Source organism: Glycine soja, chromosome 8 (assembly GCF_004193775.1).
Source record: "Glycine soja cultivar W05 chromosome 8, ASM419377v2, whole genome shotgun sequence".
Classification (NCBI taxonomy): domain Eukaryota; kingdom Viridiplantae; phylum Streptophyta; class Magnoliopsida; order Fabales; family Fabaceae; genus Glycine; species Glycine soja.
In genome coordinates this window covers 7,069,686-7,088,805 of record NC_041009.1, presented here as the reverse complement: position 1 = coordinate 7,088,805, position 19,120 = coordinate 7,069,686, and the positions used below count along the sequence as shown (strand labels likewise).

The 19,120-nt window shown below is 32.9% G+C and overlaps 3 protein-coding genes across 3 annotated transcripts; 2 read left to right on the top strand and 1 right to left on the bottom strand.

Annotated features, from left to right (window-relative positions):
- The first annotated feature begins 4,131 nt into the window (after window positions 1-4,131).
- Window positions 4,132-6,356, top strand: LOC114421540 (protein SRG1-like). Its single transcript, XM_028387506.1, has 4 exons — window positions 4,132-4,468; window positions 4,845-5,092; window positions 5,231-5,555; window positions 5,866-6,356. The coding sequence occupies exons 1-4, from the start codon at window positions 4,238-4,240 to the stop codon at window positions 6,130-6,132; spliced, it is 1,071 nt and encodes a 356-aa protein (XP_028243307.1). The 5' UTR covers window positions 4,132-4,237; the 3' UTR covers window positions 6,133-6,356.
- A 1,154-nt stretch (window positions 6,357-7,510) lies between these two features.
- LOC114421536 (IAA-alanine resistance protein 1-like) lies at window positions 7,511-15,684 on the top strand. Its single transcript, XM_028387502.1, has 11 exons — window positions 7,511-8,143; window positions 9,157-9,240; window positions 9,351-9,400; window positions 9,668-9,719; window positions 11,276-11,389; window positions 12,256-12,530; window positions 12,843-12,995; window positions 13,084-13,191; window positions 14,374-14,475; window positions 14,986-15,030; window positions 15,108-15,684. The coding sequence occupies exons 1-11, from the start codon at window positions 7,825-7,827 to the stop codon at window positions 15,261-15,263; spliced, it is 1,458 nt and encodes a 485-aa protein (XP_028243303.1). The 5' UTR covers window positions 7,511-7,824; the 3' UTR covers window positions 15,264-15,684.
- Window positions 15,685-15,922: 238 nt separating this feature from the next.
- LOC114421542 lies at window positions 15,923-18,281 on the bottom strand. The gene is made up of 3 exons (XM_028387511.1): window positions 18,119-18,281; window positions 17,756-17,956; window positions 15,923-16,498 (listed from the first exon to the last, which is right to left on the bottom strand). The coding sequence occupies exons 1-3, from the start codon at window positions 18,152-18,154 to the stop codon at window positions 16,232-16,234; spliced, it is 504 nt and encodes a 167-aa protein (XP_028243312.1). The 5' UTR covers window positions 18,155-18,281; the 3' UTR covers window positions 15,923-16,231.
- Window positions 18,282-19,120: the final 839 nt, after the last annotated feature.

Genomic DNA, 19,120 nt, shown 5'->3' with positions numbered 1-19,120 from the left:
CCATATATATGATCTAACACCTCTCAACTTGTTTTTCTCCAAAATTCTCACGACAATTGCACCCCACAAACTCATATGATCAGATTGCTATTCTCAATCATGAATCTTCATTTACTTATTTATTTAAAATAAATATTTTAATGAAAAGGTGCATATGTTATAATATATATACCAAAATAAATCATTTAGAACTGTATAGTGAGTTTACAACAAAGAAGTTAAAAGGGTTCGCTAATGCATTTTGTTCTGTTCGTTAATTTCTGTTGGAGAAGTATATTTATGTTAGCTAGTGAGTTTAACCATAAATAAAAAAGCTGATTAATAAAATAATCATAATTCAACGAGAAACGAGAAACTAAATATGAAAAATTTAATAATACTCGGTGTCAAATTATGAAAAGGTCAAAATTCAGCATGGTTATCTGTTTTCAATTACTTATGTTCAGTATACTTGTTTATTTTTAAATTTGGAAAACATGTCAACAAAGTTAGATGCAATAATAATAATAAAAAAATAAAAAAGTACTCTATGTGTTTTGCACGTTATAACAAATTGTTACGTGTTCGAATTTGAATGTACAAAAAAAAAGTATAGGTCCAAGGTTGGAAAACGGGCTATATATATATAGTTATATATAATTCATGACATTTTTTATGTAAGAAAAATTAACCAATTAAAAATTACAAAATGAATAATTATGATGGGCCAACCTATTTACTCGTTAAAATGGTGGGTTTATATTACAATATTATTATTTTCTATTAATACAACTTTTTTATGTTATTTTAGCTTGTCTTGTATATAGTCTACAAAATGTGATATGGCGGGATGACTTATATAGTCTAAGCTGGGTCAAACACACTCAAAATCATATTTTATGAATATTTTGGTGGTATAAGGGGGTAAGCGGTTTTAAAAAAGAAAATAATTAAGCAGGCTGGCTATATTAATTAATTTTGGAGATTAAGTTGTAACGAGCTTAATCTAAAAAAATTGTTGTAAGCATATACTCCTTTTTTTAAAATTAACTTCAAGGAGTTAATAGATGTTAAAAAATAAGTAATTGATATATATATATATTTTTTACAAATCCTCTCAATATTTTATGAAGAAAATATTAAATAAAATTAATTATATCATAATGTTTTAGAAATTTCAAAAGCATTTAATACATTCTTTATTATTTAACAAATAGAAGGATTAATAGAATTAAGTATAAGGAGATTCGGAATTATTTCAAAAGAATATCAGAAGATATGCAAAGCTATAAATTATGTCTAAACAGTTTTCCCGATGATCCCGTGAAAGAAAAACAGTTTTTAATTACGATGATGAGATATTAATTGCGTAACTCGAATACGAGCCATGCTATGTATTTCGTTGACCGGCAAAAAAAATTATATCTAAGCTATCTTTATTACAATAGCTTTCGTTGTTTAAAATGTCAAAATATCTTTGGATATATTAAAAAGTCTGCAAATAAATTTTATGTAGTTTGATGGAGATGACTCTTTATAAATCTGTACGGAATATGTAGATTTATAAAGTCATTTTGACATGTTTTAACAAATTAACTTGATGAAATATTGTGAAAAAATAACTCATCATATGCATATATTTTTCTTGAAATCCATATTTTGAATGGTTTAAATGGAAAAAGAACATGACAATACTAATTTTCTTGAGTTTTTAATGTATGAAAACTAGACAAAAGGGAGAAGCTTTAAATTTTTATGGATTCGAACTTTGACCTTAACTCCTTGTTAATTAGTTTTTAATACACACTCTTTGTTGTGAAATTTAGTTTTTCTGCTGCTGGAATGGAACCACCCCCTTCCTTGCTTATGCTTTTTGGTACAATCCTTTGCAATTTTTTTTTGAAGTTAGACGGTTGAAATACTTCCGGTCGTAATAAAAAAGCATTTGTTGCATCTTTTTGTTTTTGCTGTTGTTTAAATATGCTTAGTTTCCTTTAGTTGCTTCACTTGAAGGTGAAAACTATAGATATTGGAATTTATGGTGTAGATTGATTGCTAAACCAGTAGGAGATCCATTCATAGTTGAATTACTAGTTATAAGGTTGAAGGTGTTCCTCACGTAATGGCTTGGGCTGGTTTTTGCTACAAGTATCTCTAAGGATATTTCATATTTAGCGGCCAGAACATAACCCAAGATTCTGACTAGGCATGACCAAGTTGTAAACTCTTGCAGTTGACCATATCCTTGTGACAGTGAGTAATGAAATAAACAAGGAAATTCGATGCAACGTCAAACGGATTTTACAGATATAATTTGTAGTTGGCAAATGCTACTCTTAATAATGCTCATGCTCATGCTCATGCTCAACTCAGTCAGTGATTTAACACAGAAGCAACAGAATTGAATGATGCATACCTTAACGACAGTAGATTTTATAAGTGTTGGGTGCCATGAATTTCTCAAAAAAACAATTGTAAAAGGGACAGACCCTTGTCTTGTGTTATTAAGCTTGAACCAGTCATCTACTCTAAGAAGTATTGAAATATTGAGTCACCGGTTCATCCAATGAGCTACTGAATGAATCGGTAGAATCACACACACACACTATATATATATAAATATTGTAGTGATTTTTGTTAATTTTGTCAAGTATGTAATCGACTGGTCAAATAAGCTACCTGGGTCAATTACTTGACCAATTCAGATAACACATTTTTTATCCCTTTCCTGCATGTCTCAAATGTTTAACATTTCTAATGCAATTTGATTTCCAATAGAACATTGATCATAAACCTTTTTATCTGGGAATTAGGTTAATAAATTATTAGGAAATGATGCAACCATTGTTGTTTGTCTGAATCAATCATGATCAGAAATTTAGCGCTTAGGGAGGGAGAGAAACTACTCTTATTCCACTACACTCTGTTAGTGTCAACGAACTAGTACATACTGATGGTCAAGAAGTCCCCTTCGTAGTTATACATATTATAAGTAATTAACTACGATAGTGATCAGTTATGATAATATGCTTAAAATTATTTTATAAAACATGGCCTAGTTCTAATCAGGAAGATATTCAGCAATCTCTGGTCAGGCCTAACTCTTCAAAAACCAAGGCATACTTGATAAAATCCCTTATTGTTCCGTAAAGGAGTCTAACTCATCTAGGAAAAGGAGTCATGTTCCGTAATTATTTATTGTTGCATGGAAAATTTCATAAGAACGATATATATAAAATCCACATATAATTACCTATATAATTATGATTAATTTTATTCTAAAAATTATTATTAAACTATCTAACAGAAGTTAATTATATTTATACACATAATTAACAATCTATTAAGGTGAATGTTAGATATTTCTCTTAAAAAAAGTGTATGTTAAGTGTACATTCTCGGATGTACGTTTATCATTTTTTTCCTTGTAGGTTAGTTCTTCTTAAAAAAAGTGTATACACATAATTAACAATCTATGTAGGTTAGTTCTTCTTTTTTTTTCCTTTTTTCATTTCCTCAATGAGAAAAAAATAAAAATTGCTCTCTAAAGTCTAGGGCCAAGTGTCAACTGACATGTTGCATCATTGAATTGGGCCATGGTTAGATAAAAACAAACATTTTACAGTTATTCCTATTACAATTAAGAATATTTGACCAGATTTTTTTTTTGGAATTACCAGAATATTTATTTTACTCAAACCTGTTATTTTAATTTTATTTACTTATTAGTATTTAGTCATATTCATCTTATTTTTATATTTTAGTCAACCCATAGATATTTAATTTGATTTTAATAATTATTTTATATCAAACTAATATTAGGATTTAACTATAGAGTATTTATTTATTTTTTTATGAAATAATTTAATTATGCATAGCCATCCTTATATGTCTGCAGTCTGCCAATTGAGAAAACAAGATCATCATGTGTTCTCAATCTTCAAAACTTCTCGAAAGGAGTTTTTTAATTTCTTCGCTCTACTTGAAAACAGTTACTTTTGAAATAAAATATCTAACAACAATTAGGTGGTGATCATGACGATTACTTTTGAAATAAAATACCTAACAACATTGAATATTCACCCACTGGGGGCTACTTGCCTACTATAATATGATGTAATTTTTCTATATATTATCTCCACGAGCGAAAACACCTAATCAACACCAACTCAATAAACTTATATATTCATTCCGATAAAGTAAACGTAGAAGAAAACATTTTATCATCTAATATGAAATTGTGCTCTCAATTGAAGCAATGGAAGTAACAGCTGCTCCAGTGCCTTATGTCCAAGAAATTGCAAAGGAGGCATTGACCATAGTGCCTGAGCGTTATGTTCGACCAGTTCATGAACGTCCTATATTATCTAACTCTACACCTTTACCTGAAATTCCTGTCATTGACTTGAGCAAATTGTTGTCTCAAGACCACAAGGAGCATGAACTCGACAGGCTTCACTATGCATGCAAAGAATGGGGTTTCTTTCAGGTTTGTCATAAATAAATAGAACATGGCTAGATCAAATTTTGTACTACTATATTGGATATAGACATAATATGTGTTACTTTTTAGTTTATGTAGGTCAAACCAAGGACTTTGATCATGAATTTGGTTTTTAAATTTTATGTATGATTTAGTCTATTATTTTTAAGAAATTTTCATGTTTCTTTAATAAAAGACTAAATTTATATGTTTCTTACTTTTAAAGTTCATGATCAAATTTATAAATATAAAAATACAATGATCTTAAACATGTTTAACTAAAAGTACAGGCTGAAGACATATTTTTTGCCAGGATGATTTACTTATTACTCATGTTGTAATGTTTTAGCTAATATCATGCGCAAATTAACCATGATTACAGCTAATTAATCACGGAGTGGACTCTTCATTGGTGGAAAAAGTGAAGAGAGGTGCTCAAGGATTATTCGATCTTCCAATGGAAGAGAAGAAAAAGTTTGGGCAGAGAGAAGGAGAAGCTGAGGGATATGGTCAACTCTTCGTGGTTTCAGAGGAACAGAAGTTAGAGTGGGCAGATTTGTTTTTCATGTTCACTTTGCCACCAAACAAGAGGAAACCCCACTTATTCCCCAACCTTCCCCTGCCATTCAGGTTCTTCATTCTAAATTTCCAATTTGTCTCTTGTATCAGCATGTAGAATACTAGAATTTGCCTATTTGTTAAAGTTTTGCCATGTAATTAAACATTGGTTATTTGTGTGGATAACTTGATACCTTCAATTGATTGCAGGGGTGATTTAGACGCCTATTGTGAAGAATTAAGAAAACTTGCAATCCAGATCCTTGACCAGATGGCCAATTCTCTTGCAATAGACCCAATGGAAATAAGAGAGTTATTTGGTGAAGCAGAACAATCAATGAGGATGAATTATTATCCACCATGTCCCCAACCAGAGCTTGTGATGGGACTCAATCCTCATTCTGATGGTGGAGGCCTCACCATCCTTCTCCAAGCCAATGAAGTGGAAGGTCTTCAAATAAGAAAAGATGGACTGTGGATTCCAGTTAAACCCCTTCCCAATGCTTTCATCATAAACCTTGGTGACATGTTGGAGGTAATTAATCCTTTTTTTTTTTTATTTTTACAATCTATTAGCTTGATAAAATAAGTTTTTTTAACCATGTTATTAGTGCAAAATATCTATCCACTTTGTGGATGAATAGTTTTTGCTTGAAAACATTTAATGTCTCCCCTCTTATCTATGTTTTTCTATCTATAAGTCTTGATCCTAATATCTTAGTTCAACTACTCATTAATTCATAAAACAGTTTAAAATAGAGAAAATAATTTTTTTTTCTAACGTTTTCAATTCTTACAAACAGTGATTAATTTGTTCTTACCTTATCAACTAATTAATTTGGCAGGTGATGAGTAATGGAATCTACCAAAGCATAGAGCACAGGGCAACAGTTAACTCAGAGAAAGAGAGACTTTCCATAGCCACATTTTATAGCACTGCTATAGATGCAATTATATGTCCAGCACCAAGCCTTGTAACTCCAAAAACACCAGCAATGTTCAAACCAATCAGCGCGGGAGATTACTTCAAAGGATACCTTGCACAAGAACTTCGCGGGAAATCTTTCCTTGACACCATAAGAATTCATGCTGAAAATGAGAATAGCTCTTAGAACTTCAAAAATGGATGGAAAACATTAAATTTTAATGTACGACACAGGCTTCTGTATTTGGCAATGCATTTACTTTTGCAGTGAAGCATGTCATTCCAACAGCTATTGTATGAGTAAATTGAGGCCATGTCCAAAAATGAGAGGCTTTTAAACAAAGTTAATAAATCATTAATAAAGATAATTATTATAAAAATTATTAAGATGGAATGTGGATTCCGGTTCAATCTCTTCCAATTGCTTTATCATTAAACATTGGAGACATTTTAGAGGTATTTGAACAAAACTATTCACAACTTTTTGTGTAAGTTGAGTATCTATCCATTAAATCATTGTAAAATAGTAGATGTAAGATGAGAATAAGGCCTTTATAAGAAGCATCTATACTTGTGATGATTTTGTTGCCTTCATACTGCTCAAACCCCAAACACCACTCAATGACTCAATTGCCTTTGCAACATACATGGTTTTGCAAATGGTAACAATGGGATTAAAAAAAGGAAGATAACAAGAAAGCATTTCTCAACTGTTTTTATTTTTTAGTTTTTATATACATGTTTTAGAAGTGATTTTTAAAACTTAATGTATTTTACATGATAAATTTATTTTTGAGTAATGTGTAAATATTGCTTTAGAGAATACTTTTAAAACAAAAAATTTATAGAAAAAAAAATCAAATATGGCCTAACATTGTGACTTTTAAATTTTTGGGAAACTATTTTTTTTCAATCAATCACCTCCAAAAATAAAGTACTTTAGAAATTAGTGTGCAGTTATTTTTGGAACCAAAATAAAGTATATTTTTTTTCTCTCTCTCCTTGATGTGTTCTCTCCATAGTCCCTACCTTCAAAAGTCAAATCATATCATATTATCATTATCATTTTCAATGAAATTCATTCTTTCAAAACACATAATAAGGACTTTTAAAAAAATATTTTTTATAAGCAAATAACATTTACTTCCCACCAAATATATCTGAAAAGATCAAGTTTAAAATAGTAATTTTAACAATTAACAAGACATTAAATCTTTCTTTTAGTCGGCAAAACAAATATATTTATATACGTGATAAAACGCACAAGAAGTGTTACAATTTGTATGTAAAAGGTGCATATGCCAAGATACCAAGCTATCACTACCTCGTTGACCACCAACCCAAAAAAAGATATAACGTATCATGTATACATAAGCCTTCACGGGGATTAAAGATATTTTTTGCATTAATTCACAAATCTTGCCGTAATGAATTTGTCTGAAGAACTATGCGTATTTAGATCGGATTAGATTAACAAAAAAAAAAAAAAAAAGGTAAGAAAAAATTATCATGGACTATATAATATATGCTATATAACCCTCCATAAAAGTAAGAAAAAAAGAAGAAGGGAAAGAGACAAAAAAGACATAGTGAAAGAACCTGGAACCTGCTCTGCACTGCACTGATGCTTATGCTAGTCCTGCCACCACTGCAACATCGATAAAAGAGAAAGAAAACGGGAAATTAGTGCGTGCAATTTTGGAAAATAAAATAAAATAAAAATATTGGAGTGCTAAATATGGATGTAGTAACGTTCGGAATCATAGTTAGCATTATCGTTCTCTTCTTAGTCATTGTTTGCTACATCACCATCGAAGGCACTTGCAAGTCACGCTCTTAACACTAACACTCTTCAATCTCTCTCTATTTTTTCAATTTCATGGCATTGGGTAGAAACAAGACTGTCCAATTAGCATTGCTTCTCCTCTGTTTGGATCTGGGAATAGCGCATCAGCATCAGGGTCACTCCCCTTCCCATTCTGGTTTCTGTGCTTCCGATGCCCATAATCACTGCGGTGATGACCATCATCATGACCATGGCCATGCGCATGACCATAATAAGGACAAGATTGATGCTAGGTCGAAGCTTCTTCCCGAAGAGTTAGCGGAGGAGGAGGATATGAAACTCTATGGCTTCGGTTTTCCCCATCACCATCACCACGATCACGATATCGAGGCTGCAGAACTATCCGGTTTAGGTATTTTCATCCATTTTCTCTCACTCACGCGCCTCTATGTTGTGTCAATTTTAACTTTCCTAATTTCAAATGCAGCTAGTGGGACATAGGTCAGTGATGATTTGATTACCAAATTTTCTGGGGAATTAGAATCTATTTATAGAAAGCTTTGAGGGGTGATGTGATTGTGGTCCTAGCTGATGTAGGGTATAGGGTTTATAGACTGATGCAGATTGCTTCGCAATCATCGTAGACTTCGAAGTTATAAAGCCTGCGTTAGTGCAATTTATAATGTAATTTTCACTTAAATTGGGGTGATTTGGCTTTCCACAAATGTACTGAGTAGATAACGTAAGATGTATCAAACTCACCCGACCGTAGCTATTTCCCTATGGATATTGAATTTTTCTATTAATTAATTTATGCTGTATAGTATGGGATGAGTTACTAATCAGATAGAAAATTATGGAGGCAATTCTTGTATTTAGAAGTGAGATACCACTTGGTAGGATGAGGGACTGCTAGCTTAGCTCCAATTAGCTGGATTTCCAGGATGTGGAAAACTCTGTTTGTTTAACCGAGTCCTGTTTAGAAGATCGTGCTTACAGTTTTCCTTGTCCAACAGAGCTGCAATTGGAGTAATTCAACTTGAGACATACCACTTCTTCAATACTTATTCAACTTGAATGCTCTTCTCCCCCATTAAGCTTGTGCAGATTTCTGTCCATTAAAAGCAGCCTCCTTTAAGTAGACTTTTCATCTTAGTAACAGGAAATGAAAAGTCCCATTCGTAATGACATTTGGAAACTATTACTTTTGTATTTGGAGATTAAGATTATATTTTTCATGTTATCTTCTTCAGACATTTCTAATAGAATGCAATTCCCATATAACATTTATATTTTTGGATAAGAAAACGGACAACAATAGCATAAGATGTGTGCTGTTAATGCTATTCTAGCTTTCTGGAAGCTCAAATCTACAGATTGTTTCAGATTTGATATTTATATAGTTCATTTGTTTTTTTATTTTAGGCCTTTGGTTGAATGCATTGGGCTGTTCATTTCTGGTGAGCATGGCTTCTCTTGTTTGTCTGATTATCCTGCCTGTAATTTTTGGTAAGTAATTTTTTTGTCATTTTGTACAATACAAATTATTTATTTCTCAATAGGAAAGACTTATCTACAGCATACGAAACTGAATACTCTGGTTTATTCACCTATTTCAGTTCAAGGGAAACCATCAAAGGCTGTAGTTGATTCATTGGCTTTATTTGGGGTCAGGTTTCATCTACCTACTTTCTTTGGTTTCACTATCTTGAATTCTCTCTTTATTGCTTTTCTTTCTGGTCATTTTGGGTATTATTCTTATTTCCTTGTCATGAGATTTTATACTTTATGGTTTGGAAATCGTGAGTGCCAGCACAATGCTAACTATGAAAAGTTACCAAACTACCTGCTGTCAATAACTTGGTTAAATATCTTCTTTTATTTCTGCTTTACATTTTTTGCTTCATTTCATTCTCATTGACCATGCCTTTTGCAGGCAGGAGCTATGTTGGGGGATGCATTTCTTCACCAATTACCACATGCTTTTGGTATGAAATGCATCAGAACCTGTCTTCAGTACAGTTGATGCCTTTGTTGATTGATTTTGTATAAAGTTCAATTAAATTCTTATAATTGCTAGTTTTCCATTATTTGATATCATTGGAGGAAATTATGTGTCTCTTTTCCTCTTTCTTTTACTGGTGTCTTTGTCAACCTTAGAGTATTAATGGTTGTGTTAGTTTGGTAAATTAATGCTTTGAAAATGTAAAGAAATCTGAAATTTGTTAATCAGCTCTCGAAGGAAACATGTTTGAAGTGATAGTATGACTAGTGAGACAGAAAGACTAAAAGTGTGGTACTGGTATATATATATATATATATATATATATATATGTATGTATGTATGTATGTATGTATGTATGTATTACTGTTCTATAATTCTGTAATCTTTTTTGGTATTTAAAGTTTTGAAGGAAGCTGAATGAGTTGCAGAGTTTTGAACTAGAGTCCCTCCTTATGTCACTTGATTCTTTTCTTTTTCTTTTATCAAATAAAAGGTTGGGGAATTTGGTATATTGATTCTTCTGGTGTGTTTTCCTGTAATTCCTATTGTCTCTTTGATACCCGCTTTCTTAATTGAGAAAAGTTTCTTCTTGACCTACAAATTTGGAAATCTACTGTTAGGTACCAGAAAGAGCTAAGAGAAATAGAGAAGAAACTGTTATGTATTATTATCAAGTATCAACCCTGTAATGTATCAAAGAGATACCTGGCTCTGCAGTATGAGAAACTGAGTACAAGTGAAAATGAACAAAAGTATCCTAGGCAATTCAAGAGTGCATAGTCTCTCCCAAAGCTTAAACTAATTCCTGCCTACACCTTCCCAGCTCAGCAGTTAGTTACTAAGTGGGGTCTTGCTCATATTCTCTCTCCCCTGGGTCTGATCCTGTACATCACACCTATTCCTCTTCCTCATATGCATTTTTATTTATTTTTGGTTTTGGGGTCTTACACTAAGGTCAACTCTTGGGTCTAGAGAGCTATACCTTGTAGGATGTGATGACACACAGATTCGCAGGTCCTGTACTGCTCTTTATGATGATATTTGTGTTTTGGCCAGATGAAGTTCAGAAAGAGTGAGCGTTTTACTTTTGCAATATAAAGCAGTTTTTTTTTCCTTTGGAGAAGATTTTTTTTGGTGTTTTATTATTTAGTTATTTTATTTATTGGGAGTAAAAATTGTTTGATGAATATTAGGTTTTTGTTTCAATTTAGAGAAATTTCTCATGTTCCATTTTAAATGTTTTGGTAGAAAAAGGATCAAGGATAAAAGGTACTGGATGCTGTTTAGTCCATAATTTATTGTACACTTTTTAAAGGCAAGTTTCTATTTTATGTTTTGCATATAAACTGCCCAACTTGCTGTGTTCTTGATTGAGTTGATTCGTTTCAATTTCCTTCTTGTTTTCCCCCCCTATTTTGTTAAGAAGGAAGGATATGCTATCCTTTTCCTAATTCTTCTGTCCCTTTTATCTTTCTAATAATATTTTGTTTTCTAAAAAAATTGTATTTTGTGACATAATATGATTCTCTTTTACTGTAGGTGGAGAACACTCCCATTCTCATGGTGACCATGGAGATCATGACCATCATGATAGTTCTGGACATGATCATGCACATTCTTTAGCCGATCTTTCCATAGGAATATCCATCCTTGGTTAGTAGTGATATGCTTGATGTTCTTACTGATCATTTTGATTATTCACTGGCAAGAATATTATAAAATTTTGGCTTCCCTTACTTTCACTTATTAATTACATGGAATAATTCAATAAGTTTATATTTTGTTTTATTGGTGTGACACTTTTTGTGGAGAATGTGATAGAAAATCAGTTGAAGTGGTGGTTTGAATATGTGCAAAGACCACTGGAGACTCTAGTGAGGAAAGTATAAAAAAACTTCGTACCCCATTGCCCGGAGGCTCTTCGCTATGCGAAGGTATGGGGGAGGGATGTTGTACGCAGCCTTACCCTTGCATATGCAAAGAGGCTGTTTCCGGATTCGAACCCATGACCAACAAGTCACCAAGGCACAACTTTACCGCTGCACCAGGGCTCGCCCTCTAGTGAGGAAAGTATATCATACAGTTTTTAGCCTATCGCAAAGGTGTAGAGGAAGACCAAGAACGCTGATGGAAATTATTAAAAAGGATCTCATGGTGAATAATATCCCTGAGATTTTGGTTTTTAACTGATTCCAATGGTGTCTTGTGATCTATGTAGCCAACCTTACCTAGTAAGATACGGTTATTTTTGTCGTTTTCTGTATGACAGCATCAAGACAAACCACTTTCATAGCAGTCAGACAAAAAGGTTGGGACAGGGAATTTGAGGTTGAATTTTCTGCTTAAAGCCATGCTTGTAGCTGTGATTGATCTCTTTCATTATATTCGTCTTTATATTTTTCTCTCAATTTTCTTTCATCTCTATATTTCTCTAGTCATTTTTAGTCTTCAGAAAGTAGGACTATGCAGGTGGGTTCTCTTAGAATCACTATTTTTTACAATTTATATGGTGCTTGCAGCTGGAATTGTACTCTTTCTTCTTGTGGAGAAGTTAGTGAGGTATGTTGAAGAAAACTCAGGAAGAGCTAATTCATGGACACATGGACACCACCACCATCACCACAATAGCAAGGAAAAATTGAAAGATGATAACAGTTCTACTGCCAACTTTCAGTCAGAATCTAATAATGCAAAAGAAGAGAGATTGATAGATGAGAGAAAAGAAGACGATCAAGTGTCACTTGACTCCTTGAAGGGAGATAATCCATCTCAATCTGAAACCTCACTCAGAAAGGTAAGATGAGTTCTGGTATGTCACTTCAGCTGACTGAGGTTGGAATGCACCATTTGGTTTGGTTCGAACCATTGTTGATGTCACACATATGTTATGACTTTTATTAGTAGACATTGCCGTTTAGCCTTCAGATGTTTGACCAGTTGTGCTGGGAATGCAATTACTTATAGGATAATAATATATGCAAAACCTGAACAGCTGGAATAGGATGGTTACACATGTTGTATAATGCTCTATTAGACATTTAGTTTGAATGGAATATTGGAGGGGATGAGAAAAAATTATCTGACAAATGATATACATGTGTCACAGAGAATTGGAAGCAATGTGACCAAAGGTGATAATCTCGACGATAATACTGTAGATAGTGCCACATATAATGTAAAATCTTCAAATGTTAAGGAACCAGTTAGATCACCAACAAGTCTTGTGTTTGGTTATCTCAATCTTTTCTCTGATGGAGTGGTAAGTTATATTTTTTCCTTTGATTGGCTGTCAATTGTAATGAAGGAAAGTTTTTGATGTATTCATGCAAAATATATTAATATTGCAGCATAACTTCACCGATGGAATGGCTTTAGGAAGTGCATTCTTGCTTTATGGATCTGTTGGTGGCTGGTCTAGAACTATGTTTTTGCTGGCACATGAGCTTCCTCAAGAGGTTCAAATTCATCTTTATTCTATCACATGTTCAGTTACATAGTATTATGCTAATCTGCAGAACATTTTCATCCCATTTTTGGGAATAACTTAAATTGTAACAGGCAACTTCCTGAAGGCCTGAAAAGTTTGTTTAATTTGACAAAGTGAAGCAAATATGTATCTTTGTTAACATGACGTTTATTTTTCTTATTGCCTAATTTATTTAGCTAAAGTTCATATAGTGCTTAGATCTTTTGATAAGAGAAAATTAATACCAATATGTTATAACTTGCAAAATTATGGTGTCAGAATAGCCAAACACATGATTCACATGATGACACTGAATTAAATTTATCATTATAATTTATTTAGCTAAAGTTCATATAGTGCTTAGATCTTTTGATTACTTGATTTTGATAAGAGAAAATTAATGCCTATATGTTATAACTTGCAAAATTATGGTGTCAGAATAGCCAAACACATGATTCACATGATGACACTGAATTAAATTTATCATTATAATCTTCGTCATCGTGTATTTTTTTACAAGCATAAGGTACTGTGAAACTTCATTACCATTGTTATGCAGACTTCATCTGGTGACATTTATGCACATATATGTCTTCATATATGTCTTCATTAACATTGTTATACAGATTTCAATTAGCTATTATATCATCTTTCCTAAAAAAATTGTCACTACTCATCTGGTTACTTTATGAAATATGTCTGTCATATTTGACTTGTCGTCCATTGTTATGCACATTCCATACCATGGATCTGAGTCCATGTTATGATTCTTTTAAGCTGATGTTTATTTGAATCTTATACATTTTCAAGCAATGTTAAACATTCTAGGTCCTCTGAAGCCTTGAGACTCTTTCTGCCTCTGATCAATCTGGCATGAGAGCTGCCAGATCTTTAAGGCCTTAACGACACATTCAGGGAAATATAAGTTGAACATTCAGTTCTATCATCTCCTAATTGAGGAAGCAAAATTGCAGCAAATGATCGTATTTCTGCGATTTTGGGTTTCATGCTTTGTTATTTTCAGCTTAGTATTTTGTTCTTTCTTTTTTATCTGATTTTTCTGTCTCGATTTTGTTTATTGTTAACATGTACATTCCATTGGTATTATTGGTTTCAGATCTTACTTTTGTTCCACCTAAAGTTTTATGCTATTTGTTTCTTCCACATACAGATTGGTGATTTTGGCATTCTGATAAGATCTGGTTTCAGCATACCAAAAGCGTTGTTCTTCAACTTTCTGTCAGCACTAGTGGCACTTGCGGGGACTGCATTGGTGAGTGTTGTCTTCAATTCAATATTTCAAATAAGTGAGTTGTTTAGTGGATCAACAAACGGCTTTTGCACACAATTAACATTGAAACAAAAAAAATGTAAATATTGACAATAATGTGTTAACAAATATTGTTGTAAATGAGCGCAAGAGAAATAAAAGGGTAATCAACTTAATATTTCTGTAATAAAAAAAATTCAATTGATTTCTTCTTACTAAATTAAAATGAGCTAAAAATGAAAAGAGAGATTCAATATACCATAGATTACTATACGGTAACAAAGTGAACACTTCTAAACTTTTATGGAACTATTATAAATTTTTTAATATTGTGTTACTCTGAGGAATTTACAGATTGTGTTAGGACTTGGATAATTACAAGTGTCACGTCTTACATACATTTCAATGTCCCAGATTCCCTTTTCTTGATTTGCTTCCCTTCATTGTTATTATTATTATTATGCCCAAGAGTGAACGTGGAATGAAATAGAAAACCACTGTTTCTTGGTGTAGGCTCTGCTGTGGGGGAAAGATCCTGGACAGTCATCTTTGATTGAGGTAAGGAATGTTTCGTAACGAATTTACTGGTTGATTGCAAGATTGATTTTAGCAATAATTTGTCTCCTTTTTGACAGGGATTTACAGCAGGTGGATTTATATACATTGCAATTGCGGGAGTACTTGCAGAAATGAATAACGGTGGGAATACAACATTAAGAAGTACTGTTGTCCAAATAATCTCCCTGACCATTGGCATGGCTGTTGCCCTTGGTATTTCCCTTGTAGAATGAATGGAAATTGGTCTCTATAGGACTTGCATGTCTTGATTCCTGATTTGCCAATTATTTCACAAAAAATATGCCAACCAGTTTACAAATGTTCTCTTTATATTTTTGCTTTATGCTAAACGGTGAACCCAGAAAAGCTTGTAGGGAGGAGGAACTGAGAGAAAATGATGGATCAAACAGAATGGTCAGGCTTTAACACCAAATGATTCCTTACTCCCTAACAGAGTGAACTTTGTACAGTACATGTTTTTTCTTTTCGTCGTTAATACTAACCTATCACAAGCCGTTTGTCTTTGTCAAACTATGTATTTTGTAACATTTTTCTTTCTTATGAGCTGTATAGCAGTCAAAATGCTTTCCTCTTCTGATGCACGTTAAATGAAGACACTGATTGTGTCTGATGGATTTTGTACCTTTTTTCTTCCGTTGTCTTTATGTTTTTGGTTTTTGTTGTCTTTTCTATTTTTTTTCTCTTTCAATGGAAATTGAGCCTGCACGCCTACATTTGGATGGGCGGTTGATCTTATATGAAACTCGCAATTATTGACGTGCCTAGTTGGGGACATAAATTTTTTAGAGATGCTAGCAATATAACACTTTGTACTACACTATTTAGTATTGTTTAAAATTTGTCAGACATTAGTAGTATAAAATTATGAGGGTTTCATTCATTAAAATTTGCTAGCATTTCTCCAAAAATTTTACCTTAACACCATAAGTATTTATCCAACATGCCTCTGCACGATGAATTGTATAATATGCACATTTGCAAACACCGAAGTATAAAAATATCTGGAATAAGTAGAAAACATGAGGTACATTTTTTAACGACCCACACATGATGAGTAGTACTTGGGGTCTTGCTGCTCCAATGTTTTTTTTTTGTTGCTCTATTGAAGCTTACTCAGCTTATAACCAGAATGCATCCCTCGTTACGTACATGGAATGTTGTGATGGAATTTATTTCTCTGTTAAGACTCAAACTTGTCCAACTGCTGAAGCACCTGAAAGATGGTGATATTTTGGGATGGTAGGGGAGGAAGAGGTGGCATTCTCATTAATGGAGTCATCACAAGGTCTCCTCCTTCGTGTGTGAGGGTGTGATGCCGCTTTCTTACTCCTCGAGCTGGAGGCTCTGCGTCCATGGTGGTCGTTCTTTCTCCATTCACCACGACCCTGGTTGTCTCTATTCTTTTCTTTGAGCTTTCTGCAAACCTCTTTTCATGCATCCTTTCATCCTGCAAAAGTAATGTAGATGTCAGTTTCTTCCCTAAACTTCAGAGTGAAGTTCAAAATGCATTTAAGTACTCCTTTTACACTGCGTTTTCTGAGGACCTATGGAACAATCAGTGATATCAAATATCAAGAGGGGAAAACTCTGGTTCTTATCTTCCTTAAAAAAAAATCCAGACCAACCAGTAATTCATCATTCGTTGGATCTGATTATATTTAATTTAATTAGCTTCAATTATTTATTGTTTTTTTGGTACATTTGTTTTTTCTTTTTGTACATATTGTTTAAAGAATAATTCTAAATCTTTCTATACCTTCCTGTAAGATCTATTTACTAAATGCAGAAAATATTAAATGTTTCCTCTTTATATTTTTAAGATATTAAGTATATTAGCTAGAATCAACCTCTAAAATGTTTGACAATTGACATGGATATCTAGAAAATGAAATCGAGTGATGTTGTATCTATAGTTCTATACAGAATATCTTTTTACTAATTTTTAATATTTTACAAAAAAATAGTAATGAAAAAGTAATTGTGCTTGAATATCTTAAGAGAATTAATAAAAAAAACTCAGCAAAAAAAAAAGAGAATTAATAAAAATAGATGTTTTAGAAGTATGGAGAATCATTTAATAAAAATCAATACCTTGACGAACACCTAGCTAGTTATTGAGAAACACATTATGACTGCTGTATACCAGATTCTTTTTTGTTTCAAAGCAAACACCTAGATAGATTAGAAACACATTATGAGAAATATCAGCAAAGTACTGATATAGAATTCTTTTCTTTCAAAAGCTTTCCTTCCTGTTCTGAATGATTTTCTACGCTGTACTATATACCCTAAAAAGTCATTCTCCACATCTATGCTGCAATTCAAAGCTAAAAAGAGAAGCTCTGGAGGGTATACCCCTAGCTGGTCCAGTATATGTGTGTTAAAAATAATGCAGGCCAATTTTTATTTTTTTTTATGTTTAGTATATCAAATTCTAGTGTTTTAATTTATACGGTCTATAAAAGTACACCTCCTGAAACTTTACATGTCGGTCCCTTTGCTAGCAAGAGACGATTATGAGAATACAACTAGAGGACAAATGCAGAAATACAAAGGAATCAACATATCATACATATGTCATGGACATGATGGGAATAAAACAAACATAAACGAAGTTGCATTGTTTTTTCTTACCATGCAAACATCATATGATAAGATAAGTGAATAACTAATTAAACCATAAATTACATATATAAATGCTTACATTGATAACTGAAGACTCGGGCATTGGGCATTTCACGGGACGATCTTCATCTGGTGGCTCCATAGGGTGTTCAACTGGGCAGAAATCAGTGCTTTTATCAGCAACCCCTTGAAGATGATGATGCACTTCCATGATGATACTGTTTTGTTCTTGTGTTGCACTGGTCTCATCTATCAAGGGAAACTCGCTCTCTTTTTCGTCCTAAAAAATTTACAAGAATTGTTTTTGCATAAGCACCAGTGCTATATAGAAGAAGAGAAAAGAAAAAACAGCAAAGATTCTTGTCTATTAACACATTCTCCAATCAACCATTTTATTAATGAAGGAGTTGGAGAGAGAAACAAGGGGTTTGAGGGCACTTACAAAATGATCCTCCCCGCATGAAAATCCCATGAACATATGAGCTCATGCCAGAAGCTGAGAAAATGTTGGTTAATTTGTCTGTCTGTTGTGTGTGTTTGTGTCTGTGAGAGCGAGAGAAAAAGGAAAAGATGGCAAAAGAGAAAGACAGCATAAAAAGGAGGAATAGAGAGAGAGAGAGAGAGAGAGAGAGGTGGCAATGTGGGATCACCTTAAACAGTTGAATACGAAGAAAGATTCCCATTGGGATTTTGCTACTGCTTTTAAAATCTTAACCTTTCGCTTTCTTTGTTTTATTTTCGTTTTTAATTTTTATATGGGTCCTTGTCTCTTGACGAATCAGAGGCATGGCTTTTCTTTCTGCTTTGCTGCTTTTTAAGAAGGGTAGCAGTGTAGTTTGGTTGAAAATGTTGGTACCACTACACTTATATAAATCAACTGATGTAGGCTTATTTGATCTTCGTCAGTAGTCTTAGATTTAAATCTTTAACTGTGTTAAATATTTAAAGAATGAGTTTTATCGATCATGCATATATAATCTGACTCGGAACATGATTTATAATAAAGAAGAGAAACACTTAATGGTACAAACAAATACTGCACGAATTTGACGAAAACAGTTTTTGATAACATATCGCGGGACTTCTTCTATCAAATCCATTTTTGTTTCAATATTTTTTTTTAATTTAAACTTATCCAATGAAATGTAAACAAATCCTTTCGTACTTAATGTATTCGTACTGTTTAACATTGCTCAATACAAAATATGTGATCTAGAAAAAAAATGTTGATGTCTCTTTCTCTTTCTCTCTCCACACACTTTCTTCTTTACTTGGATTTTGCAGGAAGGAAATAACCAACAGATTTTGTGCTTGCTGCTGCTGCTAAGTTACACACACCCCATATATCCATCGTAAAGAGCAAAATCAAATTAAGCTTCGAAAATGAGGTGTGGAGAAAGAGAAAGCGAGAGCCGAAAGCAAAAATATCGCGTCATTGCTGTGA